This window comes from Seriola dumerili, unplaced genomic scaffold, assembly GCF_002260705.1.
Source record: "Seriola dumerili isolate Sdu_G_001 unplaced genomic scaffold, Sdu_1.0 BDQW01000550.1, whole genome shotgun sequence".
Lineage (NCBI taxonomy): Eukaryota > Metazoa > Chordata > Actinopteri > Carangiformes > Carangidae > Seriola > Seriola dumerili.
The window spans coordinates 427,683-450,301 of NW_019174805.1; the positions used below are offsets into that span (position 1 = coordinate 427,683).

Genomic DNA, 22,619 nt, shown 5'->3' on the forward strand with positions numbered 1-22,619 from the left:
AGCTTCTCTTCCCCCAACAACAATGCGGTACGCTGTGTGAGTCGTTACGCCGTGACGTCACTGCGTACCAAACGTACAAACGAGAACCTGTTTTTTTTTTTTTTATTTATTTTACAAGCACTGAAGTACTATAATGATGACCAAATTTTATGCTGGAGTGGGAGATCGGGGGGGTGGGGGGGGGGGGGGGGGGGGGGGCGACTTCTGTTGTAATACACAAGTCGCTAAAAGTTTTAATTTTAAACAGCTTGGGAATAGGGCACCATGCAGAAACTCTTAACCTGTTTTATTTAAAAAATGACCTTTAATGCTTTTAGATTAAAAAACATTCATAACCTTTGAATAAGTCTATTTGAAGCTCAGGAGAGGCTCCTTCCAGCAGACTATGGTAAGACAGTCGGATATTTTACAAAATATGTCTACAAAACTTTTAAAGCTTTTAAATTAGCTTGAATCCAGGCAGATAAATTGTAGCAGGTAAGAAAATATATTAACAGTCAGTAGATGGCAGCACAATGAGGGTTTTATATTTATGTTTATTTTTATTGTATGCAGACAACACTGTCAATCACTTGGACTCATTTTATTAACAAAGTCATGGTCCTCAGTCAGGCAAAGTTACTATACACAAGGTTTATATTAACTTTGCCTGATGAAGGTCTAAGTACGGAGGCCCTGAGAGTCAAAAAACAACATTTCAGCCTGATGGATGAAGAATCTGTCACAATAACTCTACATAAAATCAGACAAAACAATAAAAAACATTCTCCCCTGATTGGACAAAAATCTGGTTCAGAGATCCAAAACATGTTTAGCCTAGCATAGCACAAAGGCTGAAAAATGGAGGATACTGCAGTAGATCAACAGTCTTCCCCTCGATCTGTCTCTGTGCTGCATGCACAGAAATAAAACTGATATCCATCTCCTTCTCTGTTAGAAAAGAAGAGACTTCCTCCAAATGCCAGACTGTTCCTTTAATGACAACGCTGTCCTTTGTCTCCTTGGTGTTTTTTCCACCAATAAGCAGCAGCGGTGAGGCGGATCAGGTGGACTCGGCCGGTGGTTCTGGCTCGTTTTGACTCTGGCTGGGACAGACAGATGGAGCGTCCTCTCTGGACAGCAGGTTGTTCTTGCGGAGGTGGCAGGCCTGCTGGTAGGGGGGGCAGATGGGCGGCTGAGTCGGGGGTGTGTACTGGTACTGTTTATCAGCATCCAGCTGAGGAGAGAAAACAGTCCGAGCGTGTTAGCATTCTAACATTAGATAATTAACACTAAGCACAGGTGAAGGAAGTGGGGATGTTTTGCAGGTATTAGTTCATAAAGTCAGTATTAGACTAATTTAAACTTTAATTTGAAAACACAGTAATTTCAAAAGCCCTTATAGCCCTTTTTGATGAGTACATGACTTTCCCCTTAATTTCAACATGAATATGAAATCCATAACAAATCCATAAATGACCAGGGATTTTTATTCAGCATTCAAGTATTTAATGATTTTATCCCAGGTTTAGAATACTTTAATGAATTGTCATGTATTCTACATAAGTTTGCATGGATTAAGGGTTTTTAGGAGATAAAAACCCCTAAACATTCACTGAATGACAAAACCCCAAATTCATCTCAGACTATACTAAACTATAGTATTTTTAATGTTGTATCTGCATAAATTTCTGGCCCAGATAACATGGGAGCCTGAATTTAAACTTTGTATGTGCCTGTATTTTTCAATTAAAATTTACAACATAACATTACATGAACCCCTAATTAAAACCTTTAAAGGACCTTTATTTTCAACTTCAGGGGTTCACCTCATTTGGTTCATTAATAGATAAACGAATGGATTATAATATATTATGGGTTTTCTTTAATGATTGGTTTAAGGGGTTTTTAAGGGATAAAATCCCCAAAATTAATAAAATTGATTTACAGATTTTCACTTTAACTGAAAAATTAGTGTTTTTACCGGAAAAACAATCAGTTCATTTATCCATTAATCTTTCTGTTAAAATCCACATAGAAAACATAATTACGTCATTTTTAATGGGTAAATTATGGAAAAAATCTATATGATCATGATAATTTAAAAACCACAGAAGTTGCAATCAGACTGAAACTGGAAAAACAACTGCTAAAATAAGAATAAAATGCCTGAACCATGAAGCACGTCTCAAGCTGCGTCTCGTCACCTGCAGAGGGTAGGTTCTGTCTGAGTCGAAGGCGCTGAGGTCACCGCACGCCAGGAAGGGAACAATGACACGGTTTGGACCCTCCAACTGGTTAAAGTCCACATCTGATGGACAGAGATCAGAACCCAGACTGAGAACAGATAGAGGAGAACCAGGACCAGGACCAGGACCAGGACCAGGACATGCAGGGAAACTAAAGACTGATTCATTGTTTGTTTAAACAGATGTGATTGTCCAAAGTTGTCTCAGGTGTGGTCTGGATGGTCCATTATAACCTGTTCTGAGTACACCTGCATTAACACAAGCTTTTCCTGATGCAGGTCAGATGTGCACACACAGACCACATCTGGAAAAGGGCTCATAGTTACCGTAGGAGTGATCCAGCAGAGGGTTGGACATGTTGGGGACGTATCCTTCAGGAGGACAGTAATTCTGACACACCACAAACGCCTCTACACACACACACACACACACACACACACACACACACACACACACACACACACACACACACACACACACACACACACACACACACACACAGGATGTCAACCGATTTCATGTAACCATCAAGGGTTCAGATCTGAATTCATGTGATAAAATCAAAAATTTAATTTTACTTTGGGCTAAAATTATTGTCAATCATTCTGCATGTCTCAGATTTGACTTCTTTTAAAAAAAGAACCTCAGGAAAAAACCTCAGTCTCCTGTTGGAGGCGTGTGATTGGTCAGCGGTGGCGGCGACTCACCGATACTGGAGTTCCTGCTGCTGCGAGGCTTCGCGCAGGTCACACCACTGAAGAAGATCTTCAGCTGAGAGTAGAGCAGCGTCACATCTTTACCTCTGAAGATCTGAGACACACACACACACACACACACACACACACACACACACACACACACACACACACACACACACACACACACACAGACTTTACTTTAGCAGGTCGCTCAGGGATATTAGCAGCTACAAGTACGTCTGCGTCTCATTTTGACATTTTACTTGTAGGTTTTTTTCTTTTTAATCCATCAGAACGTGATTGATTAACTTTCCTCTACTCGCTCCCCTGTAGCTCTTCGTTCTGCTAACGCGCAAAGACAAACAGAAAGAGGGAGACGCAGAGTACACACACGGTGGATATGTGTTTTTTATGAGACCACCAGGAGTCACCAAAACCACAAAGCTTCAGATGGCACAGAAATGCTTCACAGCTGATTTCCTTCTGTACAGATCTGGAATATGTAATAAATCAGATGAATAAAGTTGGACTCACTTTGGCCACAAACGTTCCTCCAGGCTTCAGGACGTGAGTGGTGATATTCAGAGCCTGAAACACAAGCAGCCGTCAGCGTGACATCACAAACGCACAGGTGAATACAAACACACCTCTGTAACTCACAGCCAATAGCAGCTGAGCCTGGATGTACTCGTCCACATCATGGAGCCCGGTTACTGTGGAAACACAACAGGAAGTAACTCCTGAGAGCTGAATAACAACCATATAGCAGGGAATCACAGGTGACTTAAGAGCAGGTGAGGACAGGTGAGGAGGTGAGCGTCTCACCGTCTGGAGCTCCGTCACACACCACCAGGTCGGCCGGCTGACCCTCAAAGTGACGGATGATCTCCTGAGCGGTCGACACCTGAGAGGAAGAAGAGGACACAGGTCATGTGACGAAGAGCTGCACTGAGCACGTTCTGCGAGTGTTCTCGAGGTTCTCCGTGTGTTTCCGTCTCAGATATCTGTCATTATAAAGGTTATCAGGATTATCATTGATTTTCTATCAGGTTTCCAGGTTCCTGCTGGGGCCGACACAAACCGGTCAGTGGTATAAAACGCTGCCCAGCACGTCAAAGCAGTTTGCTTCACTGCAGAATTGTGATCCATTATTTTTCTATTATAATGAAACTCTAACAACTCCACTAAAATGTCACATGTTGCTACAAACTGAGCTAATATGTGAATAAATTTGAATAAAATGATTTTTGAATTTGAATAAAATTTGAATAAATGAATAAATTGTCCTTACTTAGTGACTACACTGTTTCAGTCAGCTGTTACAACTTTAACTGTTTGAAGAAATTACTGATAATATGTATAAATTGTATAAATTAATATGTATAATTGTATGTATGTAATGTCCAAAAATATACACTAAAGTTTTTACACATAAACTTAAAATTTATTTTGCAACAAATTCCTGAAAGAAAACTTAAAATTCCAGGTGAGTTGTAAGAACTTGATGATGAGTAATAATAAGTATCTAATATGAATCTTTAAGGATCTCAGGAATTCTCTGTTTGAACATTTATCATTGCATCTTGTTTGATCTTAAGGAAACTCCTTAAGACTCATGACACCAGCGGATACAGTTGAATGTGACATTTGTGGGCGAATCATGTGTTTTGTTGATTTTTGAAGTGAAAGGAAGCAAAAGAACCTCTGCTGTAAACGGACATTAACATGAGCCTTTTTGTAACTGTTACTTTTTATTTCATTCGGTTAAAATATTGGGGAAAATGTCGATATGCACTGTTTGTGGCATCGTGAAGCTCCTGCAGTGGAACAGGACTCTCAGACAACATCTCCTCACCTTGGTGATGTCTCCCTGGATCTGAGTGACTCCTGGCAGAGGAGCCATGGCCTGAAGGTCCACCGCGACGATCTTCACCTCCTCACCCCCTGCGCCCTTCTCAGCCTTCTCCTCCCGACCTCTGAGTGGGAAATAAAAAGATCACTATTATTATTATTAAGATCTGTTTCATTTCATTAGGTCGGGATTTAAAATCTTTGATTTTATGTTGTATGAAAATACAATTTGTGTCCAGGTGAGGATATGTTCATTTAGAACAAGAAACAAAAGAAACCTGAGTTTCCGACTGAGGACCTGACTCCAGCTGCCAGGAGCTGCACACAGATCCACCGCTCTGTTCACACCTGAGAGAGAAAGAAGAAGTAAGTCAATGCACTTTTGATCAATCAGACATTTGTTAATAAAACAGCAGAGGGTTCTGTGGGTCTCACCTGTGAACAGGTTGAATTCGTGGTCGAGCTGCAGCAGCTTGAAGGCGCTCCTCGCCCTCCAGCCCTCCTCCTTGGCCAGACGGTAGTAAATGTCCCGCTTGTCTTTGGAGGAGCGACCCATCCTGACCACCAACTGATGGAACACACACACACACACACACACACACACACACACACACACACACACACACACACACACACACACACACACACAAGCCTCATTTACACTGGTCTGTCTTCTTTCAGAGGTATTACTGCCTGTCTGGATTATTTTACATCACATCGTGTTTGTTATAAAACTGACTGATCTATCTTCTGTTTTTGTAAATTTTTTACCATCATTTTATTCTATTTCATGTAAGGAAAAAAAACAAAAAAAGCCAAATTTTCACACAAATAAGTGTTTTTTTGGTTTATTTTACGTTAGCCGAATTATAGAGCACATCATAGTGATTGTACAAATGTATTTACTTATAATTTAATGTACATTTATCGTGCGGGAAATCGGTTAACATTGTCTCATTCCATTTTTAAACGGAGATTGGTGTCGAGTGAACAACAAACGACAGATTTCATTATTGTCTGAGCTTGTTGCCTGGTGTTAGGTCAGTGTCAGTGTCTGTGTTAAATACATACACATTTATTCCAAAGAACACAGACACAATAATAACACTATAGCTCATTCAAACAGACTTTCTGAGTCATTTTACTCACTGTTCACGTGTCGTTCTGATGTTGACGACGGAAGGACCCGTGACGCACGGTGTCCCGGAAGCGCCTGTTCAAAATGACGTAAACTCCATCTGTGCCTTAAAAAATAAATGTTTATATTTTAAAATAATACCTAAACCAAAGCCTAAACGTTAATTTGACGATTCTATCAATGCATCTAAATATATATTTCAAGCCGCAATCTATGTGTAAACACAGTGATCTTTTATCATGTTTTAACGTAATTTCACACGTTAACGTACAGCAACAATCCAATCAACCTCAAACTGAAACGTTGTTGTTTTTTAAATTCATTATTGAAAAATACTTTACAATATGCAGACGGATAGATAACTGTATGAATGAAGTTAATGAAATTTAAGACATGATTTATTATTTATTTCTTTATTTTTCCCTTCAGTACTTCCCAGCCACACGGTGTCGCTGCAGATAAACTAAAGTCCTTAAACTCCAACAGCTTTCAAGTGACAGGATATTTTTATTTTTCTGTATGAAAAAAGTGACACACAAAAGCAATACATACAGAAACAATAAGCTAATATTACCGCATGTACTGCATTTATTTACAGTTTCAAGGTATTTGTACTTCACTAGAACTTCCATTTTCTGCTACTTTATATTTCCACTTCACTACATTTCATTTGTGCTTTTTACACCTTTACTAGCTGCAACATTAAAGTGATGCTTCAACATTAATGCATCCAGTTACAACCATTTACATTAAACATATCTAATATTATAATGAAATGGGCCACTTTGCATATAGACTACTTTTATAGTTGGTACTCTAAGTATAATTTGGTACCAATACTTTTACTTTAGTAATATATTTAATGTGTAATGTTGTGTAGTATTTCACAATATAATTTTGATGGAGCTCTTAACACTTAAACTGAGAAATGATTGTTATGGACAAGTTATTTTACTGTAATTTTCCGTCTCCCTAGAATTTTCAGTTTATTTGATTACATTTACAATATTAAGGTCCGTCTTAAAATATTGTAAACGCAATGAATATTCTTATATCAATGACTCTCTGAACTGATTTTAAGGAGATTTAGCATCAAATAAAGTTTGGAGAGACCAACGTAATACATAAAAACATTAAAAAGTGAGAATAATTAGTAAGTAATGTGGATGTTACAGAGGAAAGTTAGAGTTTCAAATGAGACAACACGAAGAAAATCAGTTTATATACAAAAAGTTTAATTTGAAATATTTCCATGAAAAAATACTTTTTCCTGTCAGAATTTTACATTCAAAACATCAAAAACTGTAACAAATAGAACGAAAATTAGTATAAACTTTTAAACCTGACTTGAGAATATTCAAACCTGACTTTTCTTCTTTTTTAGCTCACAGGAAAAAAAAATTTACAAAAATGAGAGAAAAATGTTATAAAGGTTAAACAGAAGATAAATAAATAAACACAAGCTGAGGAATGTCTCCGTAAATAAATAAAAACACTCAATGTACAAGATAGACATAAAAATCAAATACATATATTCAAAACAAAAAAAAAACAAATACATATATTCAAAATACAAAACTAAGTTTTTGCATTGACTGTGCATTTTACACCCCGAGACTGAGGGTGAAAGAAGATGGAGGACAAAGTGTTTCCTGTGAGAGAGAGAGAGAGAGACAGAGAGAGAGAGAGAGAGAGAGAGAGAGAGAGAGAGACAGAGAGAGAGAGGACAGAAAAAAAAACTTGATTCGACTGTACTAGCCGTGGAATCTCAGTACATTGTGAGAACTAAAAAAAAAAAAAAACAAGTGTTTTTGAGGAATCCACATTGAAATTCTGGTATTGACACAACCATCCAAAAACACCGAGCCCTGCTTGAAGGAAGAAACTGAGAAAACCCATCAAGTAAACAACTGTTGAAATGAAATTCTGCCTCCTATCCGAGCTTGAAGCTAACTTCAAGCTCAGCAGGACGTCAGAGGCGTCAGTGGTTAAAGTCCACAGTGAAAACTGGATCAGATTCACTTCTTTAAATCAGACATGTAGCCTGAACTTCAGTCAGGAAGACTTCTCAGACAAAGGTAAACGCTGAAGGATGAAGAGATGTTTGTTACATGAAGGAAATTAAAAAATAAATACATTTTTTAAAAAAGGATCAAAAAGTCATGTTTTGGTATCAGAACTACCCAGAACCAGTCCCAGCCCTCCAGAGTAGTGTGTGTGTGTGTGTGTTATGAAGTGATAAATATGTATTCAAGTATTCCACATCAGCAGGTGAGGATGCTTCGCTGCCTCAGCGCTCATATTACAAGATGGGAGGGGTGTATTTTGGGGTTGGACGGAAAACGTTCTTGAAACGTATGAGTTTTAGAGTTTGGGAAATTTGTTTATTTGCTTTCTTGCAAGAGAAGACTGATGCAACACTAGTCTGTACGACACGTATGAGGCTAACAGCAGCAGCTGCTTAGCTTAGCGCAAAGACTGGAAACAAAGGCAAACAGCTAGCCTGTTTGTTTAGCCTCTACAAAACCTGAACTGTAAGGCAACATTTTAAAGAGGTTATGAGTGGAAGAATTTCTTGTTCTGGCACCTGCTCAGAGCCACATGACTGTTGTAAAACTACAAATCATTGTTTTGACAATTTGGTTTTTACACAGATTAAAGGTGTAAGATATGATGTAGTAATGATGGAGTAATCAGCGCTGAAGCCGGTGTGATCCCATCGCGAGACCTCTAGTGTTACGTTCAGACAGGACCAGACTAGCCACTCCCCCGTTTCTGGTCTTTGTGCTAAGCTAAGCTAACTGGCTGCTCGCAATAGCAGCATATTTTCCACACAAATAAGTGTGATATTGATCCTCTCATCTAACTCTCGACAACAAAGCATATAATCATATTTCCCAACTGTTCCTCAGGGCCGGTTGATCTGGCTGAGTGGAAATGGAGTTTAAACACAACTGGGGGTGAAACAATTAGTCAAATGAGTGATTAGTTGTTTGAAAATTATCAGTAACTATCTTGATAGGTGATTAAATAGCTTTTCAAGCAAAATCCTTGCTAGTTTAAACATGAGAATTTTCTGCTTCTATCACTGTAAACTGAACGTTTGGGATTATGACTCTAAACAATCGGATGAACATTTCTCCACTATATTGTGAGATTTAACAGACGAAACAATCACTAGACAAAATCATTGACAGGTTGATTAATAGTGAAATATATGTAGTTGCAGCCCCATAGACGATTATAACATTTCAGGTGTGTTCACCTTTGTTCTGTTGTACTGATGTGACCCCACATGGCAGCTACAGAGTTGCTGAGTGAGTTTTTTTTACATCTGATTTGACAACGTTTTATATTTCAAACATCAGGATTCTTTTGAGCCTCTGAAGAAAACTCCAACCCCCGACCATGGTGTTACTCCACCCACAGCAGCTTTTAAAGTCAAGGCACTCAAGCAGCAACACTAAATGGAGAACAGGTGTTCTGCTCCATAGTCTGAACAGGAGGGGGCGCAGTGGACCAGCACTGAGTCACCTGCATCCTGAACTGTGACCATGACTCACTCCATCACCACAAAAAAAAACTTCCTTGGAGCAACAACCCCACGATCACGAGGAAACTCAAACACCAGAGGACACCTGTCGATCAAGTCCAAGCCAAGCCCCTCAGGTGCATCCAATCAGAGGCTCTGCTGGCTCGAGGAGGAAGACGAGGAGGAGGAGTCGGCTGTAATGTTGTGAAGAATGATGCTGCCGTCGTCTGTCTGCTGACCGTCGCTGCTGGTCACCCAGGGGTGGAGGAGGATCTGTTCCAGGGTTGGCCGTTCAGACGGCTGCTGGCTCAGACACCAGCCAATCAGCTGCTGGCATTCTGTGACACAAACACAAGTAGGTGAAGAAGAAGGATAGGAAGTAACACACTGCAGTGCCAAAGAACTAACAGGCAGAGCGGACACGTCATACTCGGACTGACCTGTGGAGATGTTGCGTCTGAAGTAGATCCGTCCCCTCAGGATCTCCTCGTCCTGTTCAAAGGGGATGTCCCCGCACACCATGTCGTACAGCAGCACGCCGAGTGACCAGACGGTGGCGGAGCGACCGTGGTACCGCCGGAACCGGATCCACTCTGGAGGACTGTACACCCGTGTTCCTGGAAGGAAGAGGGACGTCATAAAACAGAGATCTGAGTCACAACTGTTCAGTGAGTGTGCAGAGCGGTGGTGGTGGGGAAACACCGGCAGCAGGAGGAAGCAGTGACTAATCATCACCATCATCATCATCATGCTGCCTGTTAGCAAGGGCTGCTGGTCACAAGAGAAGCAGCTGGTGCCTCTGATAAATACTTCCTGAGCAGAACAAAGACGCTGCTCATCTGTTCTCACCAAAGTAAACAGGACTAGTGTCTGATGAGAGGGTCATCCTGTGACCTACATTCTGGTTTCACAGTCAACATGAAAGCATGTTTTGTCATTAGACGATGACACAAACACACACAGGTTTGATCCCCTGTACTCTAGTCTAACGTGACGCTAGCCAAATCAAAACCCTCAGGAACCAGACCAAATGTCTGTTTTCCAGAACTGTCACCACTTTATCGAAATTCCTTAATATTTCACTTTTCCAAAAAAATAGCTCTATCAGTTCAAAGATGTCACAACTTAACAAAAATTCAGACTTTCTAAAAACCTTCCTACTTTTCCACACACAATAAAAATGACAACCTTACAAAAAAAAATTATATTTTTACACACAGACATCTTTCTAAAAACTGGCCCCACTGTTTAAAAACATCCACAGTCTTAGTTTCCCCAACTTTCAACAAAGTGTTTTTAATTTTAAAAAGTTGACATGTTGTGAAATTTTAATTCAGAGGGATAGAAGTACAAGGACAGACAGGACTGTTTATGTTGTTGTCTTGGTTACGCTGACAATCTTATTCACAAAATTAAAAGATTCTGCCCAGACACTTCCTGATCTTTTTCCCCAACCTTACAAAAACCACACCAACGAAACAAAGTCATGATAATGACTTTGTGTTGTTGTTGTTGTTGTCATGGCAACTGGATCAAGGCGATTAGACTGGTCAGTCTAGATGATCAGACTCACCATCGAAGTCGGTGTAGGCGGTGTCTTTGAGGACAGCCCCTGAGCCGAAGTCAATGAGCTTGATCTGTCCGGTCCTCAGGTCCACGAGCAGGTTCTCGTCCTTGATGTCTCGGTGGACGACGCTGCAGGTGTAGCAGTGACGCACCGCCTCCAGTACCTGCAGGAAGAAGCCACGTGCCACCGCCTCATCCAGCGCGCCGCGCTCTGTGATGTAATCGAACAGGTCCTGAGCCGCCTCGGGACGTTCCATCACCATCAACCAGCCGTCCACCCGCTCCCACCAGTCCAACAGCCGCACCACGCCGCCAAATGCCCCGCCCACTTTCTTCAACAGCACGATCTCCAGAGGAACCACAGTGCCACACTGAGAAAGCATCAAAGAGAAAATTATCAACTCACTGTCCATAAAATTACCAGAGCTGCAACAATTACTCAATTAGTAGAATGGCAGAAAATCAATCAAGAACTATTTTAATAATCGAATAATCATTTTAGTCATTTATAGGCCTCTGAAATGTGAGGATTTGATGCTTTTCTTTGTCGTGCATGACAGCAAACTCAACATATTTGGGTTTTGGACTGATGATCAGACATGACTAGACATCTGAGGACATCACCTTGGGAAACTGTTGCAGGCAGTTTTTATTACTGTCTTACATTTCATAGATAAAATGATTAATCAAGAAACAAATAACGGAGAATGAAAATATACAATACACTATCATTAATTTCAAACTGTTTCACATCAAAATGCTAATCAAGCGATAAATCTGACAGGAAGTGGCAGTAAACATGTTAATCTGCAAGTGAAAATGCAGGAAAATCTCACCAGGGTGCCCCACTCAGTGACTCTGTCCCTGCACACATGTTTCACCGCCACCTGCATGGAAACATTAACATTAACAACATTAACACACAGCCTCCATACAGTCACCAATGACATATGAACATACAGGAATTCTTATTCAAAACAAAAAAAACATGATAAACAGTTTATATGAAGCACAACAGCAGCTATAATATAAATCTGTAACTGAACAGTACCACAAAGCTTTTAATTTACTGCCTCTGTCTTTAAATGTTTTTCTTTATTTGTGAATAAACATGTTTTCCCATCTGTTTTGTGTGATACACGTAACTACTTCCTGCTCCCAAAGACTAAAAAGCAAAACAACAGGATTATTTTTCAGTATGTGCAGAGAGTGAAGCTCAACAAAACACCACTTTCTTTGTGAAAACAAAGACCACATGCAGACAGCATGGCACTGCATCAAGCTGCAGGACTGACAACAATACAACAGGAAGTGAAAGAATAGACGTGACCTTCCAAATAAAAGCACATGATGTTGAGTTCTTGTTGAAAGCAGCAGCTGTCATAATCTGAAAATGCTTTAGTTCAGTCAGTCCAGATACAAACTGGTAGGTTTAGATATTTAGCAAAGCCATAATTTTATTAAAATTAAAATATTTAAAATCATGTAAAACATCACAACATTGATTAAATGGCTGGAGATACAACAGTGGACTGAGGACAGATGGTACATCCCACAGTAAAGTGAATAAATTAAACTACAGAATAAATCATTGATCTACCAACTGTTCAACAGTTCCTGCAATTAACATTCAGCATCACCAGAACCATCTGGGTGATGATGACTCAGTCATCATGTGGTGAATTATTAATCATAGGTCACAAAACGATCAGCTGAGGAGGAAGCTCCAAGATCTGCCATGACTTCTGCCAAACATCATGTGATTTGCATAAACACACACACGCTGATTCATTTCAGGTCTGTAAGGAAACTATTAATACTATACATGCTGGATGAAGACCTCAAGTCTCAAGCCTGTTCCTTCCTCAGGAAAAAAACTGTTTTTATATAAATCTTAAAGCTGCAATAATTAACTGATTATCGGATTAGTTGATCAAGACTATTAATTACCTACCATCTTAATAATCAATTAACTATTCAAATTGATTTTTATGCAAAAACTCCAAAACTTTTATGTTTACATTTTCTCAAAATGCAAAACTTTCTGCTTTTCCTTGTCCTGCGTGATAGAAATTCTAGTATTAGTCAGACAAAGTAAGACATTTAACGAGGCCATATTTGGCTCTAAGAAATTAGAGAAGCAGACAACTGATCAATAAGAAAATAGATAAATTGATTATCAACTATTTAAATAATGCTATGGTGAGTTTGACAACTAATGTTTCCAGTGTCATTGTGATTTTTTTTACTGCGTGTAAATAAGTAAGTACAATGAAATGTTCTGTCAGCTACTGTTTCCAAGGTTTAGAAAGAATATTCAATCTCTAATAATATTTTTGAAGACTTTAGAGTTGCTTTTATTTTGAAGGACACAGCCGGAAACGCAGCTGATGGCTTTATGTAACTTGACGCTTCGAGCCGCGGCCATGTGTCGGGACCAAAACAAAGCATCTCTTACCGGCAGCCCGTCGTCCAGGCGGACAGCCGAGTAGACGGTGCCGAATCCTCCGTTGCCGAGCACCGAACCCAGCCGGTACAGTTTCTCAAACGGCTGCTTCTCCGCCTTGGCTACAAAACACAGAAAGAAAAGGATTATTTCAAATTATTTGCACCCTGTAGAGCTTAGCGCCAAAAATCGTCCCACCAAACCCCACCAAAAACCGTCTATCCGTCTATGTGTTCTTGTTTTACCGCTTCAGTCTAACACCGAGCTGTTTATATACGATTTAAAAAGTAAAGCACTTAATTCAACAATAAACTGTCCAAAAATCACCGAATACACACGAGTACATAAACAAATGTCCTCAGATGACTCCTGTTGTTTATGTGTCTGCCGTTTAAAAATGGAGGACTGTCCAGCATTATCATCATCTCAAATACCCACTCTTTAAATTGTGTTACACGAATAAAGTAAATAAAAAATACCATTTTAACAGAGGAGACAGATTTACTACGAGGTTACAACACATTTTGGCACAACATCTGTCTTTCAAAATGGCTCCACGCGGTTTTATTTAAAGGTCATCCTCTAACAAGCGTCCACTAATCGATTGGTGCAATAGAAATGTATTAATTTAATAATTATTACAATTTCTCCACTAAAAACACCAACTTTAGCCTGTGAAGGCCTTTAAAACGTGAGGTATATAATATGATGCTTTTGATCATTTCGGCTGAAATGATTCGAGTCCATGTGGGTTTTATGGTGATTTTTTAAAATAAAAACAGTAAACACGCACTTGAATAATACAGTCTGGAAAATGGCGGTTAGTTTCTGTCATTTTCGCCAGTTAGTTGTTGAATTGCTCGTACACGTGTTACGCCGGTTTATGTGACCGGTTCGCATCAGTGACCTGGTTAGTTATTTCAGGTTAGTTGGATCTATTTTGGGTTAAGGTTTTGGTTAGGCGTCCAGAGATTAGGTTAGGTAAGAGGAAAGTAATCGGTTCACAGGAATATAACGGGTCACAGAACACGACGTAACACCGGCTGGCATGTTGCCGTTAACAGCCTTACCTTGCTGCAGCTGGAGCTTCGCCGGTAGATCCGTGCTGTGAGAGAAGGAACCCAGTTTAGAGAGCAGCATACTGCCCCTGACTTCTCCCCAAAAAAAAACGAAAATACACCTGGAAATTGTTCGTGTAGTAAACCCAAACCAGCAGCGAAATCGTACGCCCTTTCGCGGGCGAAACGAGATTAAAAAACGGTTAAATCCATCAACGTCCCGGCCATTCACACACAACAGACACTACTCCAGCGTCCAGTGAAGCGCGCGCCCCTGTGCTGCTCCGCTCCGACCGCTTGGATATTTACAAAGATCACATATATCATTCCGCCTGACCTCCGCTGAACATTAAATAACACCACCGAACCTGCCGCTTTACACTCACACAACCACACCAGAGAAATGTTAGTGTGTGGAGTCGTATCAATTCACGGCGGAGCTTAAGTCTGCGACCTGGAAAAGCAGCCCTAAACAACGAGAAAACATACGGACTACTTTTACGTAGTAGGGCAGGCGGAGGCATTCAGAGATGGTCACTCACTCTGGCAGTGCTGCGGCAGAAGAGAGCATCTTCAATAATCACTTGAGAAGGTTTATATTCAAAATAACAGCAATAACTAAGTATGGTTTTGAGGTATTTTTACTTTACTCGTGTATTTCTCTTTTATTCTATTTCATACTCCTACCCCACTAAAATTCAGAGGGAAATAGTGTGCTTTTTATGCCACCACATTTTTTTTAAAGCTTAAGCACCTAGTTACTTTGCAGATACCAATTATATACTATTTATACAATACAAAATAAAATCAAATACATTGTGCTGTGTTATTATAGGTTAAACTCCTCAGAAATATACACAGTAGTTAAAATGAGTCACACATTTACTTGCTGCAAAACATCAAAAATGATGAATACATTAATGTAAACAAAATTATAATCCAATAATGTAGGTTAATATAAATGATCTTTGACATAGCCAACTCTACGCAATGAGTCCTTTTGTTGTTGGTAAATAAAATACCCAAGTACTTCTTCCATCACTGGCAAATTCACATTAATCTGTGATTTTGCAGAAGTTATTCTGTGGTACAGCGTTATTGTTTGCTTTCCAGCAGTGGTGGAAGAAGTATTGAGATACTTAAGGTAATGTAACAATACCACAATGTAAACATAGTCCGTGACCAGCAGAAGTCCAGGATTTAAAATAATGTAACAATCATTAGAGCAGTTGCCTCTATTATCAATTATGTTCTCTTACACACTCCCATTATTATTGTTATTCTGTGTCTTTTTTTAAATCATCCAGGACTCAAATATCATTTATGTTACAAATGATGTTCATATATCAACACATATAATTATATAATTAAATACAATACAAGCCTATTTACACATCCAGCAGTTACGGAGCAACATTATCATTCATTCTGAGTCATGTTTATGTCCACCTGATGAATCTAAGTCCAGTATTCCCTCTCTTTCAGCTCTGTTTTTGGTCTCCTCCATCTTTTCTTCCTGGGGAAAATATCTGTTTCTTTAGCTACTAAATGCTCCAGTATGTTCACCAGCTGGTCTCTAACTGTGTCTGTCAGCTGCCTGCTGCAGCCGAATGTGACCATTTTCACATTGTCATTTGATTTGATATATTTGGATCAATTGTTATGAGTTATACAAAGCAGTAATTAAATGCATTGTAAACCTCTAAAATAAATTCACATGCTGGTAAGTTTTAATTAGCATGTCTGTGGGCTTTAAAACTTACAAGCATAATTAATTTTAGAGCCATTCAGCCTGTACAGTACATTGAAAGTCATGCTGTACAAATAATTTTCCATCCCTGGCAGTCAGCACCAGTGCTTCCAGCAATCAATCAAGAGAAATGCTGAATATTTTCCAGCTCTCTGTTCCCTCACTCAGCATTCTGGCTGCTCTGTTGTGGATCATGTGCGTCCCCACTTTTTGCCGCCTGACATCAGCTTATGTAAGACAGTGTGTGTTACTCAGAGTTACATAAGCCTGCAAAATGAATGAGATCAACCTCACTAATGAAGCAGCAGAAATATATATTTATTTATGCAACACAGTAATTTGCATTTGCATTTCAAGCTGAGAGTGTTTAGCTGACCGGAGTCACAGCATGGGACCACAGCGAGCTGAGGCTGAATTACTGCTGAGTCATCACACACTGATTCAGCTCTGAACCAGAAACACACCTGAAAGGTGAACACCATGTCTGACAGAAGGGACACATACATGAACTAAAATAACAAGACGACTGTAAATAATGATGTTTTTGGTTTTTAAAAGTCTCAGCATTTTCCTAAAACAGCTGGTAGTTGTTAACATTAACTCACTCTGGTGACTTCTGTTTTTTTTTTTAAACAAAGACAATTTCTAATTTATTTTTAGCCATGCAGCGTGTCAATAGAGAACTGAAGTGAAACTGGAACTTCCATGTTTTGTTTCTGAAATGAGAAAACCTCATTCAAAATCCCACTGACATAATGGCAGTAACTAAAAATACACAACAAACTTTTTGTCAACAATAATGTTTTGTGGCTCAAATTATACATAGCAAAATGAAACTTCTGGCCCAACATATGCCCGGGTCCTCGGCCCGAGTCTGGCCCATATTCTTCCACATCTGGGCAGAGACTGACTCTTATCCTCCAGTGTGTCTGGCAGCCTGAAGATTTTCTGTTTGTGTGTCAGAATTGGAAGTAGCATCTTACCATCATGATGTATATGGGCCAGATTCGGGCCGTGGAACCGCGCATATACTGGGCCAGAAGGAAATAAGCACGTGGCCCAAGTTTGTGAGCCAGATTTATTTTTACTATTTTAATGTTTAGATAAGGACATACATTTTTTGAAAAACCATCTAATATTGTTCTTTATTTTGTATTCATGTTTTATAGTGGCCTTTAAAAAACACCATTTCCCAAAGGCCTTAGACATCTGTGGGTTAATGCTGCATTCACTCAATGTCGGAAGAATGGGACAGGAAAGACTTCACACATTATTCCGAGGTGGTTAGCTCTAGTGCTAACTTTGCAGTCACACCAGGTTAGCTACTTTTGTGTAATGATATCTTGAAATGAACTTTAATTCAGTTTTTTCTTCTGTCCATTTGGAGGCGACAGAATAGTCTGAAAAACAAAACATGGGATGTATTATCATCTTGCAAAGTAGGCGTGGCTAACATGTTAGCAAACCGCAACCTATCCTTTTAGCTCTGGTTTGGTCTCCACCAGAAAAACATGTGCCTCTGAAAAACTGAAACTGAACCCGACAGTAAATGTGCCATAAAACCAAAGATTATTCTATTACATTTCTTCTTTAGCTCCATTTTTTTCATCAGTTTATACATTTGTCTGTGTCTTCTTCTGTCGTGTTATAACTGTGAGGACCGGAGCAACACCTGCAGTCGACCAGATCAAAACAAGGGTTGCTGCTGGAGCCAGTGGGATTTTTGTGACTGAGGGAGGGAGGGAGGGAGTGGTGACCGGATCACATGACCTACTGTAGTATTTGTGCCCCAGCCAGTTCGAATGTAGGTCAGCCCCTCCTCCTTCACTGTAAGTGCATGTTCGGAGACAGATTGACAGAAAACAGGTTTAAACACGCAAACAGAGAAGTGCTTTTGTTCTGCTGAGACATAACAAACATCTTCGAACTGATCTGAGCTCACGTCCACACACACAAACACTCGCCTGATGATCACGAGGTTAGACATCACACCAGTGTTTCAGTTTTTCACTATTTACATCACCCACACATCTACAGCAGAATGATCCCATGATGTGTTGACTTAAAACCTGCCTCAACATCTGTTCAGGAAATTCAGAGTAGTTTATTTTCTCATTACAGTAGTATCTCAGCCATCAGCGAAAAACAGCCTCTACTCTGTTTGTGGAGAAAAGAAGGAAAGAAAGACGTCAGAGGAAGCTGGAAATCATGAGCCACTTGATCCAAAAGCTCCAGTTTCTTGTGTGTGATATCACAGATTTTTCTTGATTTGTAATAATCAAGTGGAATACCCCAAAAACAACATTTATATATGTTCAAGCTCCTGAGCAGCCTGAGTATTTATAACTCTAGGAAAAAGGATACACAAGGGAAGGTTGGATCAGCAAAGTATTGGACATTTTTCGTAACCATTCCTACAATTGTTCCTGTCTCACTATTGTAACCATGACAACAAACATCCCCTAACCCTAACAATGCAGTAGGCTAGTTTTAAACCAAACCACGACCTTTCCCGAAACCGACCCAAGTTGTTTTTGTGCCTAAGATTAACCGAACCTTCACCTTAGAGTTTGAAATGGCAACAGATCGGGAAATGCTCACGTGTCTTTCTGCACAGAAAGGACTAACGTGTATTTTGACGTTTAATTTGACCTGCAGAGGTTTTATCTTAAGACAGTTGAACCTGTCAAGTTTTTACACGTTAAGTTTTCACCAGACGGGACCAGAAATTGTAAACAACAAAGTAAGTAAGAAAAAGTAGAAATCAATTTTCAACAGTTTAATGTCAGTTTTCATTGGTTTCTTCACTTCTGTTGTTCAGGTAAAAGAAAATATCTCAAAACCCTTTTACAACTCAAACCAAGACGATCATCATATATTCAAGCTCAGATTCTGTCTTGGACACAGTTACAAATAAAGGACAAATAAAATCTGAATTTGTATCAAGCCATGACAGTAGTCTTGAGTTTGAGTTGTAGGTGATGTACTTTGTTCTGCTAAAACTCTACAGGTAAATCAGAAAACATGTTCTTTGTGATTTGGGCGAACTGACCCTTTAGGTTTGCAGCAGCAGCAGGTATCACTATCTCTGCATGTGCTTATTGCCCTCCGGTCCACAACATGAATGTGACTCGGGTCATTTGTTCTCGTCTATGTTTAGCTGCTTCTATTTTGAAAGCTGTGAAACAAATGATCCTCCCAGAAGAGTGAAGCGGCTTCGTGCTGGGTCACTTCGATTCCGGCTCCGCTTCAAGACTCTTTTTTTTTTGGATCTGCTTCAGCCTCTTGAGTCATTTTCATGGAGGATGTTTTCAGAGAGCAGTAATGTCAGCGCACAGCAGTGAACCAGAGGACGGCAGCAGCTGGGAACCTGCAGACAGTGGAAGGTTTCCGCCTTGTTCTGCTTCTGGTCTCGTCTCAGCGAGGTTAACTCTGGTGGTTGGGGACACTCACTTCTCCGAGGAGAAGATGTTACTTGTTCAGAGCTGCGACTACTTCCGAGCTCTGTATCGCTCCGGGATGAAGGAGTGTCGGCAGGAGGAAATCCACCTCAAGTCTCTGCGAGCCCGAGGCTTCCTCATTGCCTTGGCGGTTCTACGAGGGGAGATGCCGGTCCTGGATGCCGACGACATCGTTGAGGCCATTGAATGCGCCGCCTTCCTGCAGGTGGCGCCGCTCACCAAACACCTCATCAACCTCATCGACTCTGATAATTGCCTGCTGATGTATCACACTGCTGCAACCTTCGGCCTCATGGATCTGTACCGCACCGCCGCGCTGTTCATCCGAGACATGTACGGCGACCTGGAGGCAGAGGTCAGGAAAACTTTACCGGCTGAGCTGATCTCCTACGTGGAGTCTCTGACCCCAAGTGTTTTCGTGGCTGTAGGCGCCCACGTGACCTGCGGCGTGGATGAAACCATACACGCTGCCTCCAGGACGGTCTGCTACCTGGATGAAACTGGCAATAATTGGAAAGTGTTAACAGATCTTCCACTAGAGGCCAGCACCTCCATGGCTGGAGTGACCGTTTTAGACAACAAGCTCTACATAGTTGGAGGAGTTCATGGCGTCCACAAACAAGTTGTGGACTCTTGTTTCTGCTACAGCGTTGAAAACAACAGCTGGAGCCGGATCCCCGGTCCGGCACAGCTGCGCTACAATCTCAGCCTTGTCGGTGCAGACAGTCGGCTTTACGCCATCGGAGGAGAATACGAGCGAACGGTGATGTCATCTGTGGAAATGTATGATATAAAGACCGGGAGCTGGACGTTCGCCGCTCACTTACCTCGGCCAGCGGCGGGAGTGGCATGCACCAAAGCTATGAGAAGAATATTTGTGTGTCTATGGAGACCGATGGAGACCACGGAGATCTACGAGTATGTCCCAGGAAAAGACGAATGGCGGCTTGTTACCACGCTGATCAGGCACCAGAGCTACGGCCACTGCGTGGTCGGCCACAGGGACAACTTGTACGTCATGAGAAACGGGCCGTCTGACGACTTCCTGCGATGCCTCATGGACTGTTACAATCTAAGCTCGGGCCAGTGGTCGTCGCTGCCGGGACACTTTGCCAACAGCAAAGGTTCCCTGTTCACCGCCGTGGTGAGAGGCGACTCTGTGTTCACCCTCAACAGGAGCACGACTCTGGAGTACGGCGTCGACGGGAGAACCTGGAAGCCCCGACGGCAGATGAAGGGTTTCCCCAGAAGTGGATCGGTGTGGACGTTTCTGCTCCGGCTGCCAAACTCTGTCACGCTGCAGGAGTGACTTCATTTGAATGGATTGGATTGGAATATGATTTTTTATACTGACCTACACTCCGATAAATGTAAAGGACGGTTACCATTTATTACAACTATGGGGGTTCATAGTCAGTAATGATAATAATGTTCTCACCAAGGTGTTTGCTGAGATGTGGGGACAAGGTGACAACCTAAAGAAGTCAAACATGGTCTATGAATGGTGTTTCCTGTAGCACTGCCCTCTTGTGGTTGGGTTAGGGTAAGGCTGGGTTTAAGACGGAGTTAGGGGAAACAGATGTAATGTCTTGTATCCGGTGATCTGATTGACGCACCAATTGATAGTCATTGGACAGATAATTAATAATGCAGTTCAGTAGGTGTGTCCTATCCTTCAGGTTAATCTATATATTTCCACACTGTCATTATCCCAAAACCAATGAAACATAAGTGCAGGCCACATATCCGTACGTGTTAACTAAATCTTGGTATTAGCCACATTTCCACAAAATAGAAGTCAACAAAACACAACTGTGAAATGTTCTGTGTTTCCACTTAGTGATGTTATGTGAATAAATCTGGGTTTTCAGTCATCATTCCAGTTAAACATGGCGACAGCATCTGCTAATTCTTAGGACGATTGCATCCTCTGCAGTAGCCGTTGTAGTACCGCTATGGTTTTTGCCGCACTTGTAAAAGTAGATATTCAGACGATTGTACAGCTGATGTTGCCCAGCTGTTTCCAGGCGGTAAGGGCTTTATGGTTCGCGCTCCACCAGGTGAGCTACCGGGGACCCTTGAGGGACCCTTGAGGGGGCTCCTGGGGGTTCCCAGCAAAAAAGGGGAATAATTTATTTTCACTATATTCACTCAATCCATCTGGGTTTCTAACACTTTCTGTACTAAAACATCTAAAGGCAAAAATCTTATCAGATAGTGGTACGTTGTCTAATTTGTCAGTTTAGAGGTCCATGATTTAAAAAAAAGTGTGTAAAAAAAGGTTTATTTTTCCATCCATATTGAAGAACCCAAAATACATCCACACACTGATTCTCAGACGCTTCAGGGTCATGATTGTCGTCCTGTAATATCCTGTCTTGTTCTTGTTATAGATTGTTATATGGTCTTGTTTGTCTGTTTACCGATATTCATGTTTTTTGACGCTGTTAAATCTCATTAGTTCACATCAGAAACTGTTTTTCATCTAGGACTGAAAACATTTTGGATAAAACTGTTTATATGATAGAAATCAGTCACTTCAGGGGAATCGTTAGAGAAGAAAAAACAGAGTTTACTAAACGTCGTCTACCATCATCAGAATGTGTTTAATAAATGTGTGTTTCATCAGTGCGTCCCTCAGTGTGAACTCCAGTGTTCGTCCTCACACAGAGCTTCTGTTTCCTGCAGCAGCCACTGTTTCCTGTTGGCACCGAGCGGCGATGATGATGATGATGATGGAGGTTCACGGCAGGCAGAGCCAGGCACCACGGGCAGCTGGGCGGGACGCCAGCAGCAGCAGGCAGCGATGCGAAATCTGACCCCGAATAAAGAGAGAGAGAGAGAGAGAGAGAGAGAGAGACGGGGGTCAGGCCGGGACACAGCGCTCTGGC

General features: G+C 40.9%; 3 protein-coding genes across 3 annotated transcripts; 1 reads left to right on the forward strand and 2 right to left on the reverse strand.

The window, feature by feature from the left end:
* Positions 1-638: 638 nt before the first annotated feature.
* Positions 639-5,968, reverse strand: ftsj1 (FtsJ RNA methyltransferase homolog 1). The gene is made up of 11 exons (XM_022764599.1): positions 5,927-5,968; positions 5,213-5,345; positions 5,056-5,125; positions 4,782-4,902; positions 3,752-3,830; positions 3,587-3,639; positions 3,461-3,514; positions 2,936-3,038; positions 2,555-2,638; positions 2,187-2,290; positions 639-1,216 (listed from the first exon to the last, which is right to left on the reverse strand). Exons 2-11 carry the CDS (start codon positions 5,331-5,333, stop codon positions 1,043-1,045), a joined length of 963 nt encoding a protein of 320 aa, XP_022620320.1. The 5' UTR covers positions 5,334-5,345; positions 5,927-5,968; the 3' UTR covers positions 639-1,042.
* A 1,674-nt stretch (positions 5,969-7,642) lies between these two features.
* On the reverse strand, positions 7,643-14,743 carry LOC111235984 (serine/threonine-protein kinase pim-3-like). The gene is made up of 6 exons (XM_022764563.1): positions 14,530-14,743; positions 13,472-13,581; positions 11,850-11,900; positions 11,021-11,384; positions 9,888-10,064; positions 7,643-9,785 (listed from the first exon to the last, which is right to left on the reverse strand). Exons 1-6 carry the CDS (start codon positions 14,597-14,599, stop codon positions 9,595-9,597), a joined length of 963 nt encoding a protein of 320 aa, XP_022620284.1. The 5' UTR covers positions 14,600-14,743; the 3' UTR covers positions 7,643-9,594.
* Positions 14,744-19,591: 4,848 nt separating this feature from the next.
* LOC111235954 (kelch repeat and BTB domain-containing protein 13-like) lies at positions 19,592-21,182 on the forward strand. The gene has a single exon (XM_022764530.1). The coding sequence runs from the start codon at positions 19,592-19,594 to the stop codon at positions 21,035-21,037; it is 1,446 nt and encodes a 481-aa protein (XP_022620251.1). The 3' UTR covers positions 21,038-21,182.
* Positions 21,183-22,619: the final 1,437 nt, after the last annotated feature.

What these genes read in the sequence shown, in the direction of transcription:
- ftsj1 (XM_022764599.1), bottom strand. Translation starts at nt 5,333, where the DNA reads ATGGGTCGCTCCTCCAAAGACAAGCGGGACATTTACTACCGTCTGGCC. An exon ending in GTGTGACGGAGCTCCAGACG is followed by an intron (nt 3,640 to 3,751) that starts GTGAGACGCTCA and finishes GTGTTTCCACAG; the next exon opens with TAACCGGGCTCCATGATGTG. An exon ending in TCTGCTGGATCACTCCTACG is followed by an intron (nt 2,291 to 2,554) that starts GTAACTATGAGC and finishes TCTGTCCATCAG; the next exon opens with ATGTGGACTTTAACCAGTTG.
- LOC111235984 (XM_022764563.1), bottom strand. Translation starts at nt 14,599, where the DNA reads ATGCTGCTCTCTAAACTGGGTTCCTTCTCTCACAGCACGGATCTACCG. An exon ending in CGCCTACACCGACTTCGATG is followed by an intron (nt 10,065 to 11,020) that starts GTGAGTCTGATC and finishes TCTTCCTTCCAG; the next exon opens with GAACACGGGTGTACAGTCCT. An exon ending in CAGACGCAACATCTCCACAG is followed by an intron (nt 9,786 to 9,887) that starts GTCAGTCCGAGT and finishes TTTGTGTCACAG; the next exon opens with AATGCCAGCAGCTGATTGGC.
- LOC111235954 (XM_022764530.1), top strand. Translation starts at nt 19,592, where the DNA reads ATGTCAGCGCACAGCAGTGAACCAGAGGACGGCAGCAGCTGGGAACCT.